At 35.3% G+C, this 20,619-nt stretch overlaps 1 protein-coding gene across 2 annotated transcripts in view; it reads right to left on the bottom strand.

Moving 5' to 3' along the window:
• Ptprq (protein tyrosine phosphatase receptor type Q) overlaps positions 1 to 20,384 on the bottom strand; it is a 207,828-nt gene extending 187,444 nt beyond the window's left edge. For both annotated transcript variants that reach the window (XM_021174928.2, XM_085843440.1), the window contains exons 1-9: positions 20,331 to 20,384; positions 19,880 to 19,991; positions 18,983 to 19,209; positions 16,614 to 16,683; positions 12,960 to 13,159; positions 11,617 to 11,866; positions 8,956 to 9,084; positions 6,030 to 6,176; positions 190 to 362 (exon numbers count right to left, since the gene is read on the bottom strand). In XM_021174928.2, coding sequence (XP_021030587.1) covers positions 190 to 362; positions 6,030 to 6,176; positions 8,956 to 9,084; positions 11,617 to 11,866; positions 12,960 to 13,159; positions 16,614 to 16,683; positions 18,983 to 19,209; positions 19,880 to 19,991; positions 20,331 to 20,384 — 1,362 coding nt within the window. The remainder of the gene's footprint in view (positions 1 to 189; positions 363 to 6,029; positions 6,177 to 8,955; positions 9,085 to 11,616; positions 11,867 to 12,959; positions 13,160 to 16,613; positions 16,684 to 18,982; positions 19,210 to 19,879; positions 19,992 to 20,330) is intronic.
• Between the last annotated feature and the right edge of the window lie 235 nt (positions 20,385 to 20,619).

Below are 20,619 nucleotides of genomic sequence, written 5' to 3' on the forward strand. Positions count from 1 at the left end.
AACACTTAGCTAACAAGGCCTAAAATGAACTGTGATCTACTTAACATGTCAACATACCTCAATTTATTTTACTTCCTTTGTATCAAACTTGTCAATACTTAATGTAGAAATCTGACAAACCGGCCAAGTTACCAGTGACCAGAGCCAACAGAACAGGCTCAGCAAAACAGGAAATAAAAAGTGTAATACCTCATCTTGTCCTGTGAGCAGAGTGTTTTCCAAAATGACTCCTGACTCTAGGACTGACACTTTTACACGGTACTGGCTGATGATTCCATTTGGTTGTCGAGGTTTCCTCCAAGAAACTCTTATTTCTGTGGCTTCTACCTCCACGATCTGTAAATCAAACACTGCTCCTGGAACTGGAGAAGTATTTTAAAATAGAATTAGAAAGAGTAAATACATTTTCAAGTGCAAAGTACTCCCTAAATCCTTAGCCCATGATATTAGATGTATAAATAGCTCTGGGAAAACTGACTAGAATAATTACTAACATATTAAAAATTAACTGTGGCAAAAAGATTCCTCAAATGCACGGATATTGAAACCTAATTGTATGTGCATTCTTCTCAAAGTATGAGGAATGGGATAACATGGAATTATTTTCCCCAAAGAAAAAGCAGTCACACTGTTCAATCGGACCATATTGCTGAAATAATTTCTGGACTTGAGGGATGCTCAGGGAGAAGGGCACGGCAGGGGCTGGGAGTTGGGGGGCGAGTTAAAATCACTTGCCTTCAAGCCTGACAACCTGAGCTTGAGCATCCCAGCTCAATCCACAGAACTCATGATAAAAGTAAAGAAAGAATAGACTCCCAAGTGTTGTTCCCTATCGTCTACAATCACAGCATGACATGTTCACACAAAACATCAACAACAACAACCTTCCCCAAGATGCTCTTTATAAACAATTAATGCCTAGTCAAAGCCTTGAAGTCTTTACAAAAATTATAGCATACCCAAAACCAATATCAAGCACGCTTAGGATACAATGAAATGCAGTTGACATGTGTACCTGGCTGCCTCTTAATTTAGTACATGAACTTGTGTGTAGACTCAATTGAAGTGTGTCTGCTGAGTTTACAAATTAACCATGGGAAACCAACTTTTAGTTGTCTTCATTTTTTGCCAGTGGGGGGGGAAATAGGAAAAGCAAACAACAGTTTGTGAAAAGCACAGAGTAGTCAAAACAAGATTTGCATATAAAGTGGTCAAGAGTGAGAGCTAGACAACCTAGTGTCATGAAGACAAGAAATGAAGGATAAATAAACCTGGGCATTTCATCATGTTTGACAGTAACCTGACAGCCCCCCTTCTTCACCTATAGGATACATGATTTTTTATCTTTCCCTCACCTCCCATAAGGTTACTGTAAGGATTCAAAAATCAAAAGAATGTCTAAGCTACATGTTCAAGAATGGGAAAATATGATATAGAAACATCTCCCTTTATGGTCAAGATAGAATAGTACACTAATCTCATTTCCTTTAGCCATTGTACAGTGGGCTAGAGCTAGCAAATTTCAGTTAGAAGAGAACCATTACTACTGCAGGAAGAAACAGAGAAGCACTTTCTAAAATAATAGATAGGAGTTGAAAATAATAACTCCCAAAGTGTTATTATTATCAGAGAATATATTCATAGCTACTTCAAACACACAGTATGCTAAAACTACGTAGACTTTGCTCCCAATAGATTGTTTTTCTTTGTCTCCATAATGTTATCAGTACAGAAATCACCTAGAAGATGTAAAAATATAAGTATTTCTAGTTACCTATTAACTACTTTATGACTGAGTTCTGGTGGTTGGGATTCTAGTATCTAGCATGGACAAAATCTGTAATCTAAAGTGGGAGGGAAGCGCAAGGTCATTTGCTACAATTTTGAGTCTATAATGGAGGATAGCTCCTCAGACTCCTTTCCCCAATAATGTTCGATCTCAGGAAAGCATAAAATTTGGTCTATGAAAGATGTTAAGGAAATAGTTCTGGGGTAGGACCTCATGCTCTATGAGTCACTCAACACTCCTGAATGCACTTGTTATTAGTCTAAGCACCTGAAAACAAAAGGAAGAAAGAGGAAGATAACCCTCTCCTCCAACAGTTTACCTCTCATAAAAGTTGTATCTTACTAAAGTTATTGTTTCTAGCACTTTTGTTGTTATCAATGTGTTTACGTCTGTACATTATCCAAGGATAGAAAAATTATAAACAGAGCAATAGACTCAGCAAATCCTCTCTTTACCTTCTTCTACGCATTATCTTGGCATTGCTGTGTAGCAAGGACCTTAGACAGCATTGTGTGATATATATCACTGATATATATCATAGAAGAGATCAGGCATTTTCCATTAATTTAAATTAACACATAATTCATAACTAAACATTTTATTTAATCAGACGGGCACCATATGTCTTCTACTTGAAATAGAATTGTCTCTTCTACTTTTTGAAAACATACTAGGAACACATTAAATATATCAATGCCATAGAAAAATACGAAAGGATTATTACTGTCTCTTAATATGTGAGCCACATTCATGAATAAGAGCAGGCAATTTTATGTATATTCATCAACAAAACTTAAAAAGTATATCACGACACCAATGCATCCTATTGTAATTCAAGTAAAGATTAAGGGGCTGCTTCTTTTTTTTCAGACTACAAAAACCTTAGTGGATGAAGGAAGTGGAACAGACAACCCCGTCTTTTCTCTTTAGAGAGATACTTATCTTGTATCCCACACACTCTAACAGAGAAACCAGAGACGTCTGGATTAGGTTGATCCTTTTTTAAGATCGATACAAAATTAAAGAAAACTAAGCACGCAGGGCAATTATTCACAGTGCAGAATCAATTCTGAAGGAGTTAGCAGCAGAGACTGAGTCATCAAGACAATGTATTTGTAAGTTTCATGGACAAACAAGAAAGAGAACAGACACAAAATTAATATAGGTAAATTCTGGATCATGTGAAGGTCTTAGAAGAAAAGCTATGAGGAAAAGTGAAATGGGATGATCACTTGTAGCACAGAAAGCACATTAGGAAAATTTTCTCCATGATTAGACCTACTCTAGATAAAATAAAGTTCTATTTAAAAAAAAACTTGGAGGGAAGCTTAAAATTAAAGCCCACTAAGATTCATGAAAAAAAGAAAAAGTGACGAACTCTTCACGTTTTGCCAAAAATTATATAATGCTTGGAACATTGGCTGATACTAAATTGCCATTTCCCATCCATAATCTCTCTTCTTTGCCTAAGTCGATAAACACTCAGTAAAATCGAAGTGATAGACCCCATAGAACAGTACTAGCATATTTTTTCTGATAACCAAATCGACTATGGATCTTCAGAGTCTGTGTTAATGAAATCAACCACACTGAGATGTGATAGATACACCATTCTCTGTAAGAGGTCAACCAAGCATTTATCTATGAATACTTGAACATTGTTAAGAACCCTAGTTACTTTTAAAGGTGATAATTTAGGAGGAATAAGCTAATTCTAATTATTTTAAAACAGAACATTAGAAACAAATAAGACATGAGACAGAGGATAAGTAATGTTAATTAAAATACAACACACGTTTTCATAATAGTAAATGATAAAGAACAAAATTCAGATATTAAATTTTACTTGACTGTAGCTAATGCAATGAGCTATTTTATGGTCTCATGTAGTTTCAGGATTTTCTTTCCCTTGGTTTTCCTCTGTATAACAACCCTGGATGTCCTGGAACTTGCTCTGAAGAACAGGCTGGCCTTGAACTCACAAAGATCTACCTACCTCTGTCTCCTGAGTGCTGGAATTAAAGGCAAGCATCATCATGCCTGGCTAGTTTCAGTAGTCTTTTATGGAACAATTTTAATTATTGGGAGCAGGATAGCTAATATCAGAAGGTGAAACATTCTGCAGTTGCTAAAGCATTTCATGAAAGCCCTTCCTTCAGCTGAAAGAATGGTCACCGATCCCCGTGAAGAAAGGTGGACTTGAGCAGGTAAGACTCTTGCCTTTCCAATCTTTGATGGGGCTCCCTGTAGTCAGTGGCTACCCTCTCACAGCCTCCAGAATGCAGTCTCTGGGATAAGTAGTTGACAGAGACAGTAGAATAAAATGCAGGACAAATTGCTTTTCATATTCAACAAAAAGAGTCATCTATTCAAGAAAATTTGGTATACAACACAGCTCATTTGAAAAATCTACAAGAGGGTGCTTAGGAATCTATTCATTTGGTGAATAAAAAGTGACTAAATGAAGGGAAATACATTTTAAGGGACAACCAATCCAAGCAAGATAGCAATGTTGATTTCAACATGTCATTGAACTCTTTCTTAGTCAAATGCTGGAGAGCAAGATCAATAATAAGAAACAAGATTTTTTTTAATTTGCTTTGCTTTATTTCCATGCTAAAGATTGAACCTAGTGCCTAACACATGCTAAGCATGTACTCTGACCTACATTCCTGCCCAGACAAATATCTAAAATTATAGATTTTATAAAATGACAACTCTAAAATTATAGTTTTAAAGGCCCCCAAGACAGACTGGAAAGCAGGCAGAAAGATCGAAATGCATTGGATTGTATAATAAGACTAGAAAATAGGGTTGGTGAGATGGCTCAGGGTGTATAGGCTGTGCCCATAAGCAGGATCAGCTGAGACCGATCCCAGATCAAAGGCAAAAAGAAAAAGAAAGAACCAGAGCCCATACAATGAAAGTTGTTCTCTGCTCATCTACACACTTGTTCTTTAGCACAGAGGCATGTAACACACACACACATGCACACACAAACACAGCACAAACATACACACACATAGCAAATAAATGTTTAAAAACAAGAGTGAGTCGAGGAGTTCTTTGAGAAAAGCTCTGCTGTGTTTTGTAGCCATCCAAAAATACACTTAGCTTTGTGGAAAATGCTCAAAAGCACTTTTTGGTTTAAGTTGGAGAAAACTTTATGAAATCACACAAAGCAAAAACTCTTTGGATGGGGCAAGACATTAAAATCTCAACATCAAAAATGAAATCCTTTTCCTAATATGTATACATATTACATATACAAATCTGTGTGTGTACATATTTAGATATTTCACTTAAAATAGATAAACTTAATGGTTTTGACAGTCACTGAGTATTGAGGTTTCATTTTTTTTCTTTAAAGGGACAGATGGATAAAATTTCCTGATGGTTGCTGCCCTCTAATGGTCTAGTTCACAAGTGATACTCTAAGGAATGAATGCCCAACTGAATTGGGCAGTAGGTGTATGCACATATTTGTTCATATATACATTCTCAGTTATTGTATGTTAGCTACCACACAAACTCAGGAAACTTTGTCTAGTGTTAGTTTATTCTGAAACATGGTGGCTTTTATGTCAGTAATTATATCTAAACAGCAAGGAAGGCATTGAGCAAGTTTAGAATGAACGAGAAAATGTAAATCACACTTTAGCAATAGATCTCACCCAAAATATTGGTGCTTAATAAACACACTCCTTATAATTTCTTGAGATATATTAGTTTTAAATGTTCTGAAAGTGCTGAGAACTTTGTACTTTGTTCATTATAAGCTCAGAAAATGCCTCATCAAAATACATTGTTCTGGGTGGTCGAAATATAGGGATTTCTCTGGAAGTGAATTATGAGAGAAAACACAATCATTGTCTGCTTAATCCTGCAGTTGAGCTATGCCCTGTCTGCTGAATACTGTCATTAAGCAGTATCAAATGTGTGTTATTAATTTAAGACTTCTTGGTGTTTTGCTAAAAATCTACCATGACTCTCTGCCACAGTGAGCACAGTTTTAAGTCCTCCCTGCTTTGGGGCCCTTTCCTTTATGAAGCATGCTGCAGGTTTGATATTCTAAAGAACACAGGTTCAGAATAAAGTAGTTGGAACTTAACAAGGAAAATAATGGGATTTAAGTACACAGAAACTAAATTCCTCATTAAAATTACATTTCACTAACTCCATAACATTCACAAGCATTTCAAAATTATCACATCAACCTTATAAAGGAGAAAGTTCTTACCATCTGGGGGAGTGAATACTGAAAGATTTGACTTGGGTCCAACCCCAGCACTGGTTTCTGCAGCAACATAGACATCATACATTGTGAATGGCGTAAGATGCGTAAACACAAACCGGAGGTCTTTTGTACTATTATCCAAAATCCTTCCTGCACAAAGCAGAACAGACCCATAGGTTTTATAGATATTTTATGAGATATATAACCATTTCATACCATGTGTAGAAGCAAGGACAATAACCAAATTGTTAAACAAAAAAGTTTGTTATTACACATGAATATATTTGAAATATATGCTTTAGTTTGATACAGATTTAAATCAGTAGAAACAACATGGAGATCTTCCGGTGATTAAAATGACTTTTCTTATGTTAAAGAGTGCTGGTGAGTTGCTATTTTATTTTTAATATACTTAAATGGGAAACAGAGGCGAGATATATAGTTTATTTGGGATACTGTTTGCCTAACACACAATGCCCTGGGTTAGATCTCTAGTATATAATGATGATGAGGATGAAGGTGCATATATAATTCAAGATCTCGGAGCTTGGAGGTGCACACAGGGGGATCAGAGAGCACTGTTTTCCTGACCCTTTATATAAAGTCCTCAGTCTTTGAGCTCATACCCACCAGCCTTGGGCTACTCCCTTTTATTCTGTGTATGGTGTAGCTCTAAACACTACCATTTGAGTGTGCGGTGATTTTATTAGCCTCACAGATAAAGATTAAGTTATAAAAACTTACTAAGTAATTTTCTGATCATAAATATAATCATTACCAATAACTACCAAAAAATCTGTCTTATCTGACTTTCACACATCTCCTGCCACGTGTTTCTTTCTGAACTCCAGTTATTCTCAGACCTGAGGCGACATTACTTTCACTAGACCCACCTATCAAAGGGTCTTACTGCTGGCTGTGTTTTTCACCACTGACGCCCACTCTTTATCCACTCAATGCCATTGCCAGGAGCAATTGCCTCACATAAACCTTCAATATTCTAACAGGGCTCTTGCTGATGGAGGAAAGAAAACCCATGGCTTCCAACATCCATGATGTTGACCCTGACCACATTCAAACTGAGACCTAAAACTGGTGCCTTCCATTTTCTCAGCTTCTATAGGTAAGTAGACTTGCCTTCTCAATGACTGACTTAACCCTTTCTCTTCAGACTTTCAAAATCTTCTGTCCCCTCCTCAGCCTTAGGTAATGGTCTTGTTTCCTGCTACATTGAAATACTTGGATCAGTAAGAAATTGTCTGCCTGAACATTCCCTCTAGCAGGACGCTGTCTTACAATAGACAAGTTATATTTTTTGGTTAATCCAGTCCCTGTATTTAGGAAAAAGACCTGACCTCTACCACCAGAAGCAACTTTTCAACAAAACTTATTTCCGTTTTCCTTCTGTTTCTCATTTTTTTAGAAACCTACTTCCTAGGCCTAATTCCCTCTTCTTTGCATCCCCCCCCCCAAAAAAAAATTTCAATCTTCTGGTTGAAAGAAGTTATGTTACCCAAGAGCTGAAAAATAACATCTAATTGAAAAGATGTATGTGAGTGTGTGGTCATGGTGTGTGTGTGTGTGTGTGTGTGTGTGTGTGTGTGTGTGTGTGAGAGAGAGAGAGAGAGAGAGAGAGAGAGAGAGAGAGAGAGAGACTGTGGTGTGTTTGCACTGGGGCATAGGAGGTGAACAATCTTTCACTTTTAGAACCTGCCATTCTTCAGATTTTTAGAAGCAATGATACCTACCATAGACATTTCACATAGAAAGGATTTACAACTTTTAAGGGTGTTTTGTTTTGTTGGTGCTTTCAAATAAACAACAATAGGAGAATTTATGTTAGTTGATTATTGCTTGAATTAAACTTTGACATTAACTATGGGATCTCATATTCAGTAAAAGCAAACTTAGAATACCCAAGGTACAAGATAAAATTTGCAAAACACATGAAACTCAAGAAGAACGAAGACCAAAGTGTGGACACTTTGCCCCTTCTTAGAACTGAGAACAAAACACCCATGGAAGGAGTTACTGAGACAAAGTTTGGAGCTGAGACAAAAGGATGGACCATCTAGAGACTGGCATACCCGGGGATCCATCCCATAATCAGCCTCCAAACGCTGACAACATAGCATACACTAGCAAGATTTTGCTGAAAGGACCCTGATATAGTTGTCTCTTGTGAGGCTATGCCAGGGCCTAGCAAACACAGAAGTAGATGCTCACAGTCAGCTATTGGATGGATCACAGGGCCCCCAATGGAGGAGCTAGAGAGAGTACCCAAGAAGCTAAAGGGATCTGCAACACTATAGGTGGAACAACAATGTGAACTAACCAGTACCCCCGGAGCTCATGTCTCTAGCTGCATATGTATCAGAAGATGGCCTAGTAGGCCATCATTGGAAAGAGAGGCCCATTGGTCTTGCAAACTTTATATGCCTCAGTACAGGGGAATGCCAGGGCCAAGAAGTGGGAGTGGTTGGGTAGGGGAGTGGGGGGGAGGGTATGGGGGACTTTTGGGATAGCATTGGAAATGTAAATGAAGAAAATACCTAATAAAAACTAAAAATAATTTAAAAAGCAAACCAAAACATAAAACAACAAAAACTGATAATTTACTTCCTGTAGGATATCATAACTCCTCTAGTTACCTCTGACAAGAGGGTGCTCAAGTCTGCTTGTTTATAAATTGGAGAACTTGTTACCATTTAAGGCCACCAACAGCATTTCAAATAACCTTTGCACAGCAGATTCAGGCTCACAATAACTTTGCACAGAGTATAGGCAGTGTGTCCAGAGAGCACTGCTGATTAGAAGTTGATGATTTGATCTAAATCAGATTAAACTATATTTTAATCAGAGTTAGAAATTATCCATTTATCTAATAGATTTCTTCTAAAAAGTAAAAGCAAAATTAACTGAGTCTTACCTGTTGGCCCATATAATTCAACTCTGTAACTAAACTTTCCTGTGACAATTGTTGGTGGGTCCCATGAAATTGAAAATGCCTTTCCTGTGACATTGCCTGTTATACAGTTTTGGGGTGGTCCTTCAGGCACTGAAATTATTATAGAGGAAATGAATATATAATATATGTTAAGATAAAAGATATAACCTGCTAAAAACAAGTAATATAATCTGAAGCATAAAAAAACACACAAAATACAAAGGATGTTTATCATGAAAAAAAAAAACAGAATGGTCTAGAACTAAATTTGAATAAAACATATGAAAAGATCAGATTAATCTCTTTTGACAGTTTTCTAATGTACTAGTACTATATCTGATGATACAGTTGTCTTTATTCTACAAATTATTATAATGTAATTCTTGCCAATGTCATATTGTCCTAATGCAGCTATATGCATATTACTTATATATAGCAATATATAATATATAATACACATACTGAGTATATTTTTTTTTCAATGAATGTGGATATTGGACTTGAGAAACACTTTTTCTCGGATTGACATACAGGTGGAAAGGCCAAACTTTTATGTTTTTACATTAGTATTTATCTTTGTTATAAGAAGAAGTATATAATATACAGATAGAAGATTTTAATATAATACTGAGAAGATAAAAACTAATAACATTTAAATTAAAACATGTAAAATATGTTTGTACATATTAGTTTGTTTTATGAAATAAACAGCACTGAATATTTACTCAAATTTCTTATCCAATAAGTTTCATTTTATATAATTTCCATGAAATGATTTTGTATTGAATAGGGGATGAAAAGAAAATATGATTACAAAGATTAAAATATAGTTATTTAAATCAAGAAAATAATAGTTTCATACTAACATGTGAAAGAAAATAATAGAACCTGGCATATATGCCTTTGGGCAAAAAGATAATGCTCTTTAGTAAAACTACCTTACATATAACTTTCATAACATATATAGTATATGGTATTATTATGTATACTGAAATATCAGATGCATACAAAGTTCATACTATCAATACTAATCTGCCACATTATATGTTGGTAGCCACATAAACACATGTATAAATAAATTATTGTTAGAAATGTGATCTCTTGGGGGTGGAGAAACGACTCAGTGGTTAAGAGCACTGTCTGGTCTTCCAGAGATCCAGAGTTAAATTCCCAGCAACCACATGGTGACTCACAACCGTCTATAATGTAATCCTATGCCCTTTTCTGGCATGCAGGTGTACATGGAGGTAGAGCTCTTTATACACATAAAATAAACAAATAAATCTCTAGAAATATGACCTCTTAAAAGTTAATGGTAATAATGATGTATAACTGCAGTCCTTCAGTACTAAAATACTAACGCATAGAAGGTCATTTAACTGCCTATATTTCTAAATATAGTTTATATATGTATTTATGGGAATGCTAACATAATGTGACAGATTAGTAGTGATATTATGAACTTAGGATGCACCTGATAGTTCAAGGAAGAAAAATGCTGTTCATAAAGATATGAGTCGCTATTGATATTGAAATATTAATCAATATTAGCTCTGTTCTTTCAGGTAGTATCTTGTAGCTCTGGTAATAACAATGCCAGTGAGGAAGACTATAGATAACTAAGTTTTGTTGGAAGAGCATAGACAATTAGAAGAATTATAAAGATCATGAACTAATAATGTCATTCATACTATCTGAAGAATTCCCTCTCTCAAATGTCTTTTTCTTCTAGATGTTTAGTTTAGCACTGAAGACATTCCCAGTGGATGCCCATTATCTATTATGGGAGAAAGAGTTACTTAAAGGAAAGGAAAGTTAACCACAACAAAATACTCTATGGACAGAATGAAAGATTATTCTATAAATAACTTCATTGTTGTGTCCGGCCAGCAGATCACAGCCTGGGTTCTAGACTGGAAAGGCATTTTGGAAACCTGGAAGAGAAGAGGGGCTAGGCGACGAGAGAAAGAAATGTAGCTAAGACAACATTCTGATCAAAGCTCAATTTTACTTTTTTCAGACACTCAGTTATAAAGGAAGGGGGAGGGAACCCGATTTCCCGCCAAACAATCTCAGGATCCAGTAGCAGGATGAACATGTGTGTGCTTCCAAGCAGCAAAGTGGTAGGGTCCAGCAGTGGGCGTGGCAGGACTAATGAGTAGGAAGCTCCACCCTTGAGCAAGCAGGTTCCATGCTGGGGGAAGGGAAACCACATCTCCTCCCATTTGTTAACAAAAAAAGAAAAAAAAGAAAAGGCTGGCCTGAGGCAGAAAAATTATCTATGCTCAATAGTTCTGCCTGAGTTCTTAGGGCTAAAGAAAAAACCTGTTTTCGTGGGATTCCCTAACTTTTCTAATGGTAAACTGTATCTGGCTAAGACTGTCCTTATTATCCTAGTAAACCACTAACAGAATAGCGCTGATCTGTAGGCTCTGACTTTATAATGCTAATTAGTGCTGAATAGGTAACTTCCTGGTTGCATTTTAAGTAGGGCGTTGGAACCCTGGCTAAGTTTGACTGAACAAATTTGAAATAAGCTTTATTAAGAATAACACTGAGTTGATATTCCTCTGTATCACACTTCATGTCATTTTCCCTTTTTCTAAAAAATAAAAAAATAAAATAAAATAAATCAAGCCATACCTGATTCTGGTGTCCTAACAATGGTACTGTCAATATATCCTGCTTCCGTCGTAACAGCTGAAACTTCAAAGAGATACGTTGTGTATGGTCTCAAGTGAGTCACCACAAAACTGATGGGCTCTTTCCACACAGAGCTGATCTTATTCCGTGCCAATGTGTTGGATAAATGTGTAGTACGAAGTGGAGGTGTGGCTCTACTGATGGTTGGAGAGGGGCTGGTGGTACTCCACAGAAAAGATTCACTGTTCTCCTAGTGAGGGAAAGAAAACACAATGGGAGAACTCAAACACTACCTGGAGGTAAACATAAGAACACTACCCATTTATTTTTTATAATACAAATATTATTTCTTAATGTGTGGTAATTTTTAACTAATTTTCATAAGAAATTGGTAGATTTTTTAATGTCTATAACATCAGAGCAGAGGCTAATGTCTATTATATTAGGACAGAATAAACCCATTATATTCATTATACTTCAATCTTGAAAGCCTACATAGAGTTTAAAGTAAGATAGAGTGGAGATAAAACAGCAGCTAAATCATCAATAGGAATTTTTTTAAATTTATGTTAACCCAATAGAGCAAAAACCCTAAGATAATTTCAATCTGTGTTCTTAACTCTTTCTATCACTTTTAGATCCTAAGTACTTAAGTAAAACAAAACAAAACAAAAAAGTTACCTTCCCAGATATTAGGGTGTATATGCATGTGCATGTATGTGTATTCAAATGGATCTTAACTGGAAGCAGAAGATTTTTAGACTCCACTAAACTATTTAAAATAAAATAACGTCGTTTGGCTGTTTCTCCATCAGTAATAACATGATTAAAAAATATCCCAAGGGTAACTTGGGAAAGTAGGGTGTGAAGATACCATATATCTCTGAAGGTTTCTCTTCAATGACAAAAATGGCAATATTTTCACAAAGATATGCCATTAAGCAGTCCTCCAGTTTAATCTAATGTTGACTATATATTCCCCCACAGATACTTTCCTCTATGGCACATGGGCTTATAGCCTCCATGCCAGTAGGGATGACACATTCACACCTTGGCGACTTAGAAAATGTCCTCCCAACTGGAACACCCAACCTACCAGTCTATTCCCACTTCTCCTTCCTCCACTGCTAAACCTGTGCTGCCCCATTAATGAAGTCTTTTGCAATATGCCCTAGAGATATTCTCTTCCCCTCTGTAATTAGCACCCCTGAAATACAGTCATCTGCACATAGCATGACGCTATAGCCCAAGAGTATAACTTTTCAAGATATGAAAACTTGAAGATGTAAACATAATAAAAATTTTGACATATGACATATGTCACACATGTGACACACACTCACATTACATTCAGGTAATTTCCCAGACAAAATGTCCTCTACTCTGATGGAGACATCCTTCACTACTATACCACTTCTGGCATGTTTGACACTGATCTTGAAGCTGGTGATTTTACCATTTGGTTGCCGAGGTAAATACCAAATCAAGTTTACTGCAGAATAGTTGAGGGCCTCCACTGTGAGGTTAACCACTTTCCCTGGAGCTGGATGTAGGAAAGAGTTGGAGGAAAGGGGAAACTGTTATTAAAATTTTAAATGCTGCTTATGTTCTTCAGGGATTTTAAATTTCCACCTGTTGTGAAATGAACTTGAATAAAATCAAGTTTCTAGCCAACTATGTATATATATGTGTTTGTGTGCATGTGTTTATTTGTTTCACCTTAAAATGTTTTACAAAATGTGTTGAACCATGTGTACATATTTCAGGACTATTGGCCCATCACATCTATTCATTTAATGAGCATTAAAAAAAAAAACATGAAACTATTAGATGAATCAATTTTATGAAACTCACTTTGTAGACCAGGCTGGCCTCAAACTCAGAAATCCCCCTGCCTCTGCCTCCCAAGTGCTGGGATTAAAGGCGTGCGCCACCACGCCTAGCTATGAGCTGAAATTTTACCTCCTTAAATACTTTGGAATTATGTAGGCACTGTAGAAGTTGGAAAACTAATAAATTCAAAATAGTAGCCAAAATATGCAAAATTCATATAAAAAAATTTCATAAATATCTAGAGGCTAACATCAAGTAGATAGATAACCAATTAATAGTTCATGATTTTTGTATTTTGAGTTTTATATACCTTTTCCCCAAATTTCATACTATCAATTATTATCTATAAGATAATCTCTATATTTAGTTTCCATGACAACCATATTACATCAAAATGAAAAGAAGTTGTGCACATAAAATAGGTATGCAAATAAATAATAAATATCTTTCAGAATAGAATAAAACAAAAATGCTTGTGGTAAGACTACATGCAATAATAATGGTGACTAGAATTAAGATGTTAAAAGGTTAGAATTTTCATTGTGTCTAAACATACCAAAATCTGTTTTCTGAAAGAAATATTCAAGAATTTAGGTACTGAGAAGAAAGATTCAATACAAGTTAGACAATGAGAATGGAGAAATTATAAGCCAAGTGCATTTTAATGGCAAAAGTAAGTTACCACAGTTACTGAGAATGGTTAGTAATAGATAAAATAATAAGTGAAAAATGTTATTAAGGAGAATTGATGAAATGGAGTTGAAGAATTTGTACAACATTTAATATGTAATTTATTTAGGGTATATTAAATATAAGAAAACAAAGGGGCTAAGATTGTTAGATATGTTATACTGTGCAACTGTAAAATTATTTCTTTTCATGAATATTATTTTTAAATTTTTCTCATTTTTATGATATGAGTATTCCTTAATATTCACATACCAATGACAGATTACACACAGACACATTTCCAGCTGGACCTTAAAGGGACTGTAAAGAGCAGAGGCAGGGGTCTCTCCTTTAATCCCAGCACTCAGGAGGCAGAGGCAGACAAATCTCTGATTCCAGGTCAACTTGATTATAGAGTGAATTCCATGAAAACTAGTGCTACACAGAGAATTCTTGTCTCCAAAAACCAATAGGTAGATAGACAGATAGATAGATAGATAGATAGATAGATAGATAGATAAATAGAAAGATAGATAGAGTTGTAAAGAAATGCTTAAATTGAAAGAATTTATAAGGTAATTTATAGGGTAACCCCCTTTTTGTTACATTCTGGAGCCTGGTTTCCAAAACAGAAAGCCATAGCGTTAATCAAATAACAAAATGTTAAATCTTTATGACTTCCTTTATTTAAATCTTCTTAATTGTATATATCAGCATGTCATTATTTGTAGATTATCTATACAGAGAATTCATACACTTTGATCCAACTATACGTTTACTATAAAGTACCAAAAGTCTTACATATAAAGATTTGCTTCACCCGTATACACACAGTTTTTGTTTTTGTTTTTGTTTTAGTGGTTGGTTCCTTGGTTGGCTTTGGTGGTGGTAGTGTTTTGAGTGTTTGTTTTGTTTTGTTTTGTTTTGTTTTGTTTTGTTTTGTTTTATGTTTGCTTCATTCCTTTAGACATTGAGATATAAGTTGTCACTTTAATGTTTAAATCTGAAATAAATTACATATTTACATGAAAAAAAAAGAAAGTTCCCTAGGGAGTTAAGCACTGGGCTTTTAATGTTGGTAGACAGAATATTATTCATTCAGCTCAGTTTCGCTGATTAATATGCATGTATTTCTCTTAAGACTACTTTTTTTTCCCAGCAGAAAACAAATTTCTTCTCATTTGATAATTACACATTCAATGTGTAGAATTTAACATATCTTAAACCAGTAGTTTAATTGCTGGATGTACTACAGTTTTTTTTTTCTTTTTTTGCTATACTGACTATTGTATCCTCTTGATATACCAGGACCCCATGACAATTACACTGAGAAATTGGGAGAATTTTACTTGGACACATATAACATAACATTCATAATGGGAAAAAATCATAGACATTATTATATAGTCTTATAATATACCTGGCATATTAATTCACAAATTTCTTTATCTTATCCAATTAGAATATAAGGTCCATGGTAAATATTTATTAATTGGAGAAACTATTGTCTAATTAACTATTTCTCTTTATATTCATTTGATCCTAATTGGGTTACAAGGTATTTCGGTCATCTAAAGAGGAAAAGAAAATGCATCGAGCAGCAAGACTTGCAGAGTGGGTTAGGACCCTGGATACATTTCACAACAATACTGGCAGGAGATGTTGGTAAACTTAGACATGACTTGTAGGAAAGAACTAAAGGAGCTGAAGATGACATCAAAGTTCCACTCAGGAACAGGAGGAAGGGAAATGCATCAACTGGTTTGATGATGGCTGAGTCTTACAAACTGATAGGCTGATCACCGAAGTTGGCATTTTCATCACAAAATGCTTATGGTGAAAGAGTGTAAGCTTACATGGAAAAGGCTGATCTACATCTCTAGATGATCACAGGAACATATATGCATGGAAAGAAATATGAATGAGTCATCAGTGTACCCAAATATCCACAGAGGAGTCTTATAAGTTGACCATGATGGCACCCACTTGTTAGCCCAGCAGTCAGGACACCTATGAGGAAGGTCTTAAGTCTAAGGTCAACCTGGATGGCATAGTGACTTTAAGGCTAGCCTAGGCTGCAGAGAAAGAGCTTTCCTTAAAATAAATAAGTTAAATTAAAAATAGAGTAGTTTGCCTGAAATAATAATAGATGCTTTTTCATCCTATTTGTGTGTGTGCGCACATGTGTGTGTATGTGCATGTGTACATATGCATGCGTGTCTGTGTGTGTGTGCCTGTGCATATGAGTATATGTGCATGTACGTGTGTGTGTGTGTGTGTGTGTGTGTGCTTTCTAATGTTCTGCCCCTAAGATGATGCTTAGACAGAAAAATTTTTTCAGAGTACTTTTACTGTCTCAAATAACTAAAAGCAATTCAAAGGCCATTCTCAATAATTTTATACATTTTATATCATATTTTCATTACATTCCAATTTTTCAAATGATAAGCACTCATAATTAAATTAATTTAGAATTAATTATTTAGGAAAATTACCACTTTCTGCAGTTTGAAAAAGAAATGGGTCACTAAACACTCCAATGCCAACGCTGTTTTCAGCAGCAACCTGAAACAGACCAGGGGTTTTATGTTCAATTTTTTTGCTTTCTAAATACACAGAATCTTCAAAAATACAATGTTCACTTTACCATAAGGAAAGTTCTAAAATGATTTTCCTGTAATTCTTACAATATTCCCCAACTGGACAGCAACATGGGGAGGGAGGTCCTTTCATGTAATCAAACTAGAATGTAGTATGGCCAATATTCTTTAGATGATGAAGAAAGGAACTGGATGAGAGAGAAGTCAGTAGGCACAGCCACGTTCATGTAAGAAATAATAATACAACATGAGTTCAGTTGAAGTACATGCTCCAAAACAGTCTATACCAAGTGTATGTACTATTCATAAGACAGGCCATACAGATGACATCAGACTTTATGGTCACACTCTATATAACTGGGCAAATGAGTACGCAGAAAAAGTGTAAGTGAAAAATGAATATGCTTGATTAACAACATAGAGGAGGAAAGTCAAAATTTAAGGGGCACACAAACAAATTTTTATTTGCATGATTTAGTGATACAGTTCAACAGGCAGGGAAGACACTGTGAATGGCTTTGAACCTCCTAAGTTTTTACAAAATGCATGAGTGGAACTCTACAATCTTGTAGTTCTTCCACAGATGGAAAACTTTAGGCAACTTGCTTAATTCTTCTAAGACACATGTTTTTCCCATATTTGACTGAGAATAATAATTTACCTGTGTCACAGGGTGTTTTCCAAAGCTAACTGAAATAATATACATAGACCACTTAACAGCCTCTCCCCATAGGTGTTAGTTATACTGAAGATATCAAATGTACCATGCCAAATTCCCCCTTGGAATTCATCAATGGTGAGCATTTATTTGAGGAGAGCAAATGTCACAACATGATTTATGAAGTGTGAGATGAAACATAGGCTAGAGGTTTCTTAATAAGCCTGAAATAAGAGAATTCAGAGAAATAAAATGCAAACTCATAAAATAAAAAGAGATCTAAGAAGAACTAGTCTGGGCAAACTGACAGTCTCTCAACCATCATTTCTTACATCACATTAACCTTAGTACTTATTTTTTATGCCTAGGTATATATTTTATGATACCAGTTAAGTTAAATATGCATATGATTGTAGAAAATAAGTTTTGGAGTTTTTAGATGTCAAAACCCTTCTTGCAAAATCTCTCCTATGGTGTCTGATCATTTAGGAAAGGCAGCCACAGTTCGTAAGGCCACAAATCAGCTTTTACAAGGTTTTTTTTTTTCTCTATGATCACTCATTTTCAAGACTCAAAGAAAAGATGCATGTGTTAGGGCTGGCGAGATGGTTCAGAAGGTAAGTGTTTGCCCCAAGCCTGACAACTCAAGTCAGAGTTCTAGAACCCTTGAGGTGGAAGGAAACTTCAACTGCCATAAATTGTCCTTTGACCTCAACACATGGACACTTGTACCATGACATGCATGTCCCCAGCATAATAAACAAACAAACAAACAAACATTTCCTAAAGAGAAAAGATGTGGGTTTTTTTTTAAGTTGGTAAACAGCAAAGAGCCAGGAGACAGCTCTGTTCTCTACCTTTTCATCTGTAAATGTCATAGCTGTTCCCTATTTGCAAACTTTTCTATTTGATCCAACACAGTATTGCTTTGTGTGAGTTCACTTTTATTTGGTATTCAAATAAAACATTAAATCACATAAATAATGTGGTAACGTATCATACACTTTTAGAAACACAAAAGAGTGAGGGTTCAGTGAATCTTTATTGACTGAAACAGAATCGCATTTATTTTTAGTAAAACTGTTGCTTCAAAGTTTGTAATCCATTATTCAAAAGTTAAGTGATGTACATCCAACTGCAACAGAGTTCGAAAAATAAAATACCAAGGCTTAGTTTAAGTCTGAATAAAAAGACCAGTATTTTAGTCTGGGATGTTGATTCGTGTTTGAGCATTTGCCTAACGTGCAGGAGGCTCTGGGTTCTTCTACCATGCACAGCAAATCATTTAAAATAATAAAGAAATGGCATGTAATGTTTTCATTTTGAAACCTAAAATAGTTACTTTAAGCTCAATTTGCTTTCCATGGAAGATATTAAACTAAAGGGTTTTTTTAATAAATAAAATGTAAATATTTATCTATTTATAGAGAAGAAAAAGATTACAGTACTTCACCAGGCTTTGCTGGTGAATGTTGAACACATGATAGCTTGTCACTCCTCAGTAGCTCAGTTCCTTCAACTAGCAGACTTACAAGGTGGGCGAAACTCCCACTTTCCTCATGGATTTACTATTTCAATACTCAGTATCCACTCACAAAATATTTACCTTAATCTCATATGTTGTTCCAGGGTTAAGGTTAGTGAGAAGAACCTCCAGACTGTCGGGCTTCGCTCTCACTCGGGTATATGCTGTCTGCATCCATGGACACACTTCCTTGTATTTAACAACATAAGATATGATTCTTCCATTTGGGTTAGGAGGAGTATTCCATGAAAGGAGAATCCCAGCAGAGCCAACTCTCTCTCCGGCTAGGAAGACTGGAGGCCCCGGTTCTATTTTTAAAAACTCATGTTATTAAATGATCAAATAATTATTTTATTTCTACCAAAAAAGTAAAATTTTTTAAAAAGTATTTATATATGTGAACTATTGAAGTTCCCAGAAATCAGAATGAATTTATTCTCCCTACATGTTTGAAAAAACAAAAACAACAACTAAGTAATAAATTCTTTTCAGGAACAGCACAAACATTCTTTTCTAAGATTGTAAAAAATGGAATGCTGTAAAACACTACATGCCAAACATACTTTTGATGCCAAGTCATTTTTTTATTTTTATTTTTGAAAGGCTTTGTTGATGCAGGGCTTACCTGCAAGAAGTAAGAAAACAAGAAACAGCCTTACAAACGGAATAGATTTATTTTTTCCTTAAGGAGTATAGTGAGTTTGTTTTCTTGACTCCAATAATCCAAATGTCACACCATTAACAGACTCTCTAATCCACTTCACAAACAAAAAATAATTACCTTTTTTTCTTTGAAAGTAAACAAATAAGATTGCCAGCAGAAGACAAATTGTAAACATTTTCTTAACTTTCCATTTCCTGTTAATTACTCTGTACTGATTTCACACATGCAAAGCAAACCTCACCAATGTAAATATTTCTATCCACCAGCGTTACCAAATACATTTTAATGAAAAGTCAGTTAAAGCAGGGACTCACTTGACACATTTGTTGCCAGTGTTCTACTCACGGGTGAGCTGTAGGTTGTGGCAGAAATTGAAGACAGCGTGATATCATACCCAGTGTCATCAAAAGAACCAGAAACATCAACCTGGAATGCCAAAGTTACACACCACATTATTTCTGAAAAGCGACTTAAAATAAGAAATCTAGCACCATTTCCAAAGTGAGCACTTTTCTACATAAACTGCTCTGTACAAAATAGCAAAAACAAATTAGCATATCACTATAAAATATGAATTGGTTATATAAGATAACTGTTCACTAACCTAAAATAAGATGAGAGCTTACAAAAAATCCTGAGTTATCAGACTCTAAATCAATATTTCTACCTAGGCCAGCTCTTTGTCAACATGGGAACACTAATATCTTCAAAACATCTACCGCCTGCGACTGTAGTCCCTTATGTGTAAGAGAACATATACATTACCTGTGACTCTGAAGTTCCAACGAGAGAGAAAAGAAAAAAGAAAAGAAAATCCATCGTTATTACATTTTTTCTAGCAGTACAATCACATTGATGGCTCTAGAGAGAAATGTTGCCTGCATTAATGATTTAAAGTCAGATCCTCCTGGCAAGTACACAATTAATGAGCCTGGATTACTCAATAGCTCTGCCCTTTCTTTGTTAAACTATTCATGAACTCTTGGATGGATGGCTGTAGGTTCAGTGCACACACACACACTCACACACACACACACACACACACACAAAGAGA

The sequence above is a fragment of the Mus caroli genome, unplaced genomic scaffold, assembly GCF_978045245.1.
Source record: "Mus caroli unplaced genomic scaffold, Mus_caroli_1 scaffold_9, whole genome shotgun sequence".
In the NCBI taxonomy this organism is placed as follows: domain Eukaryota; kingdom Metazoa; phylum Chordata; class Mammalia; order Rodentia; family Muridae; genus Mus; species Mus caroli.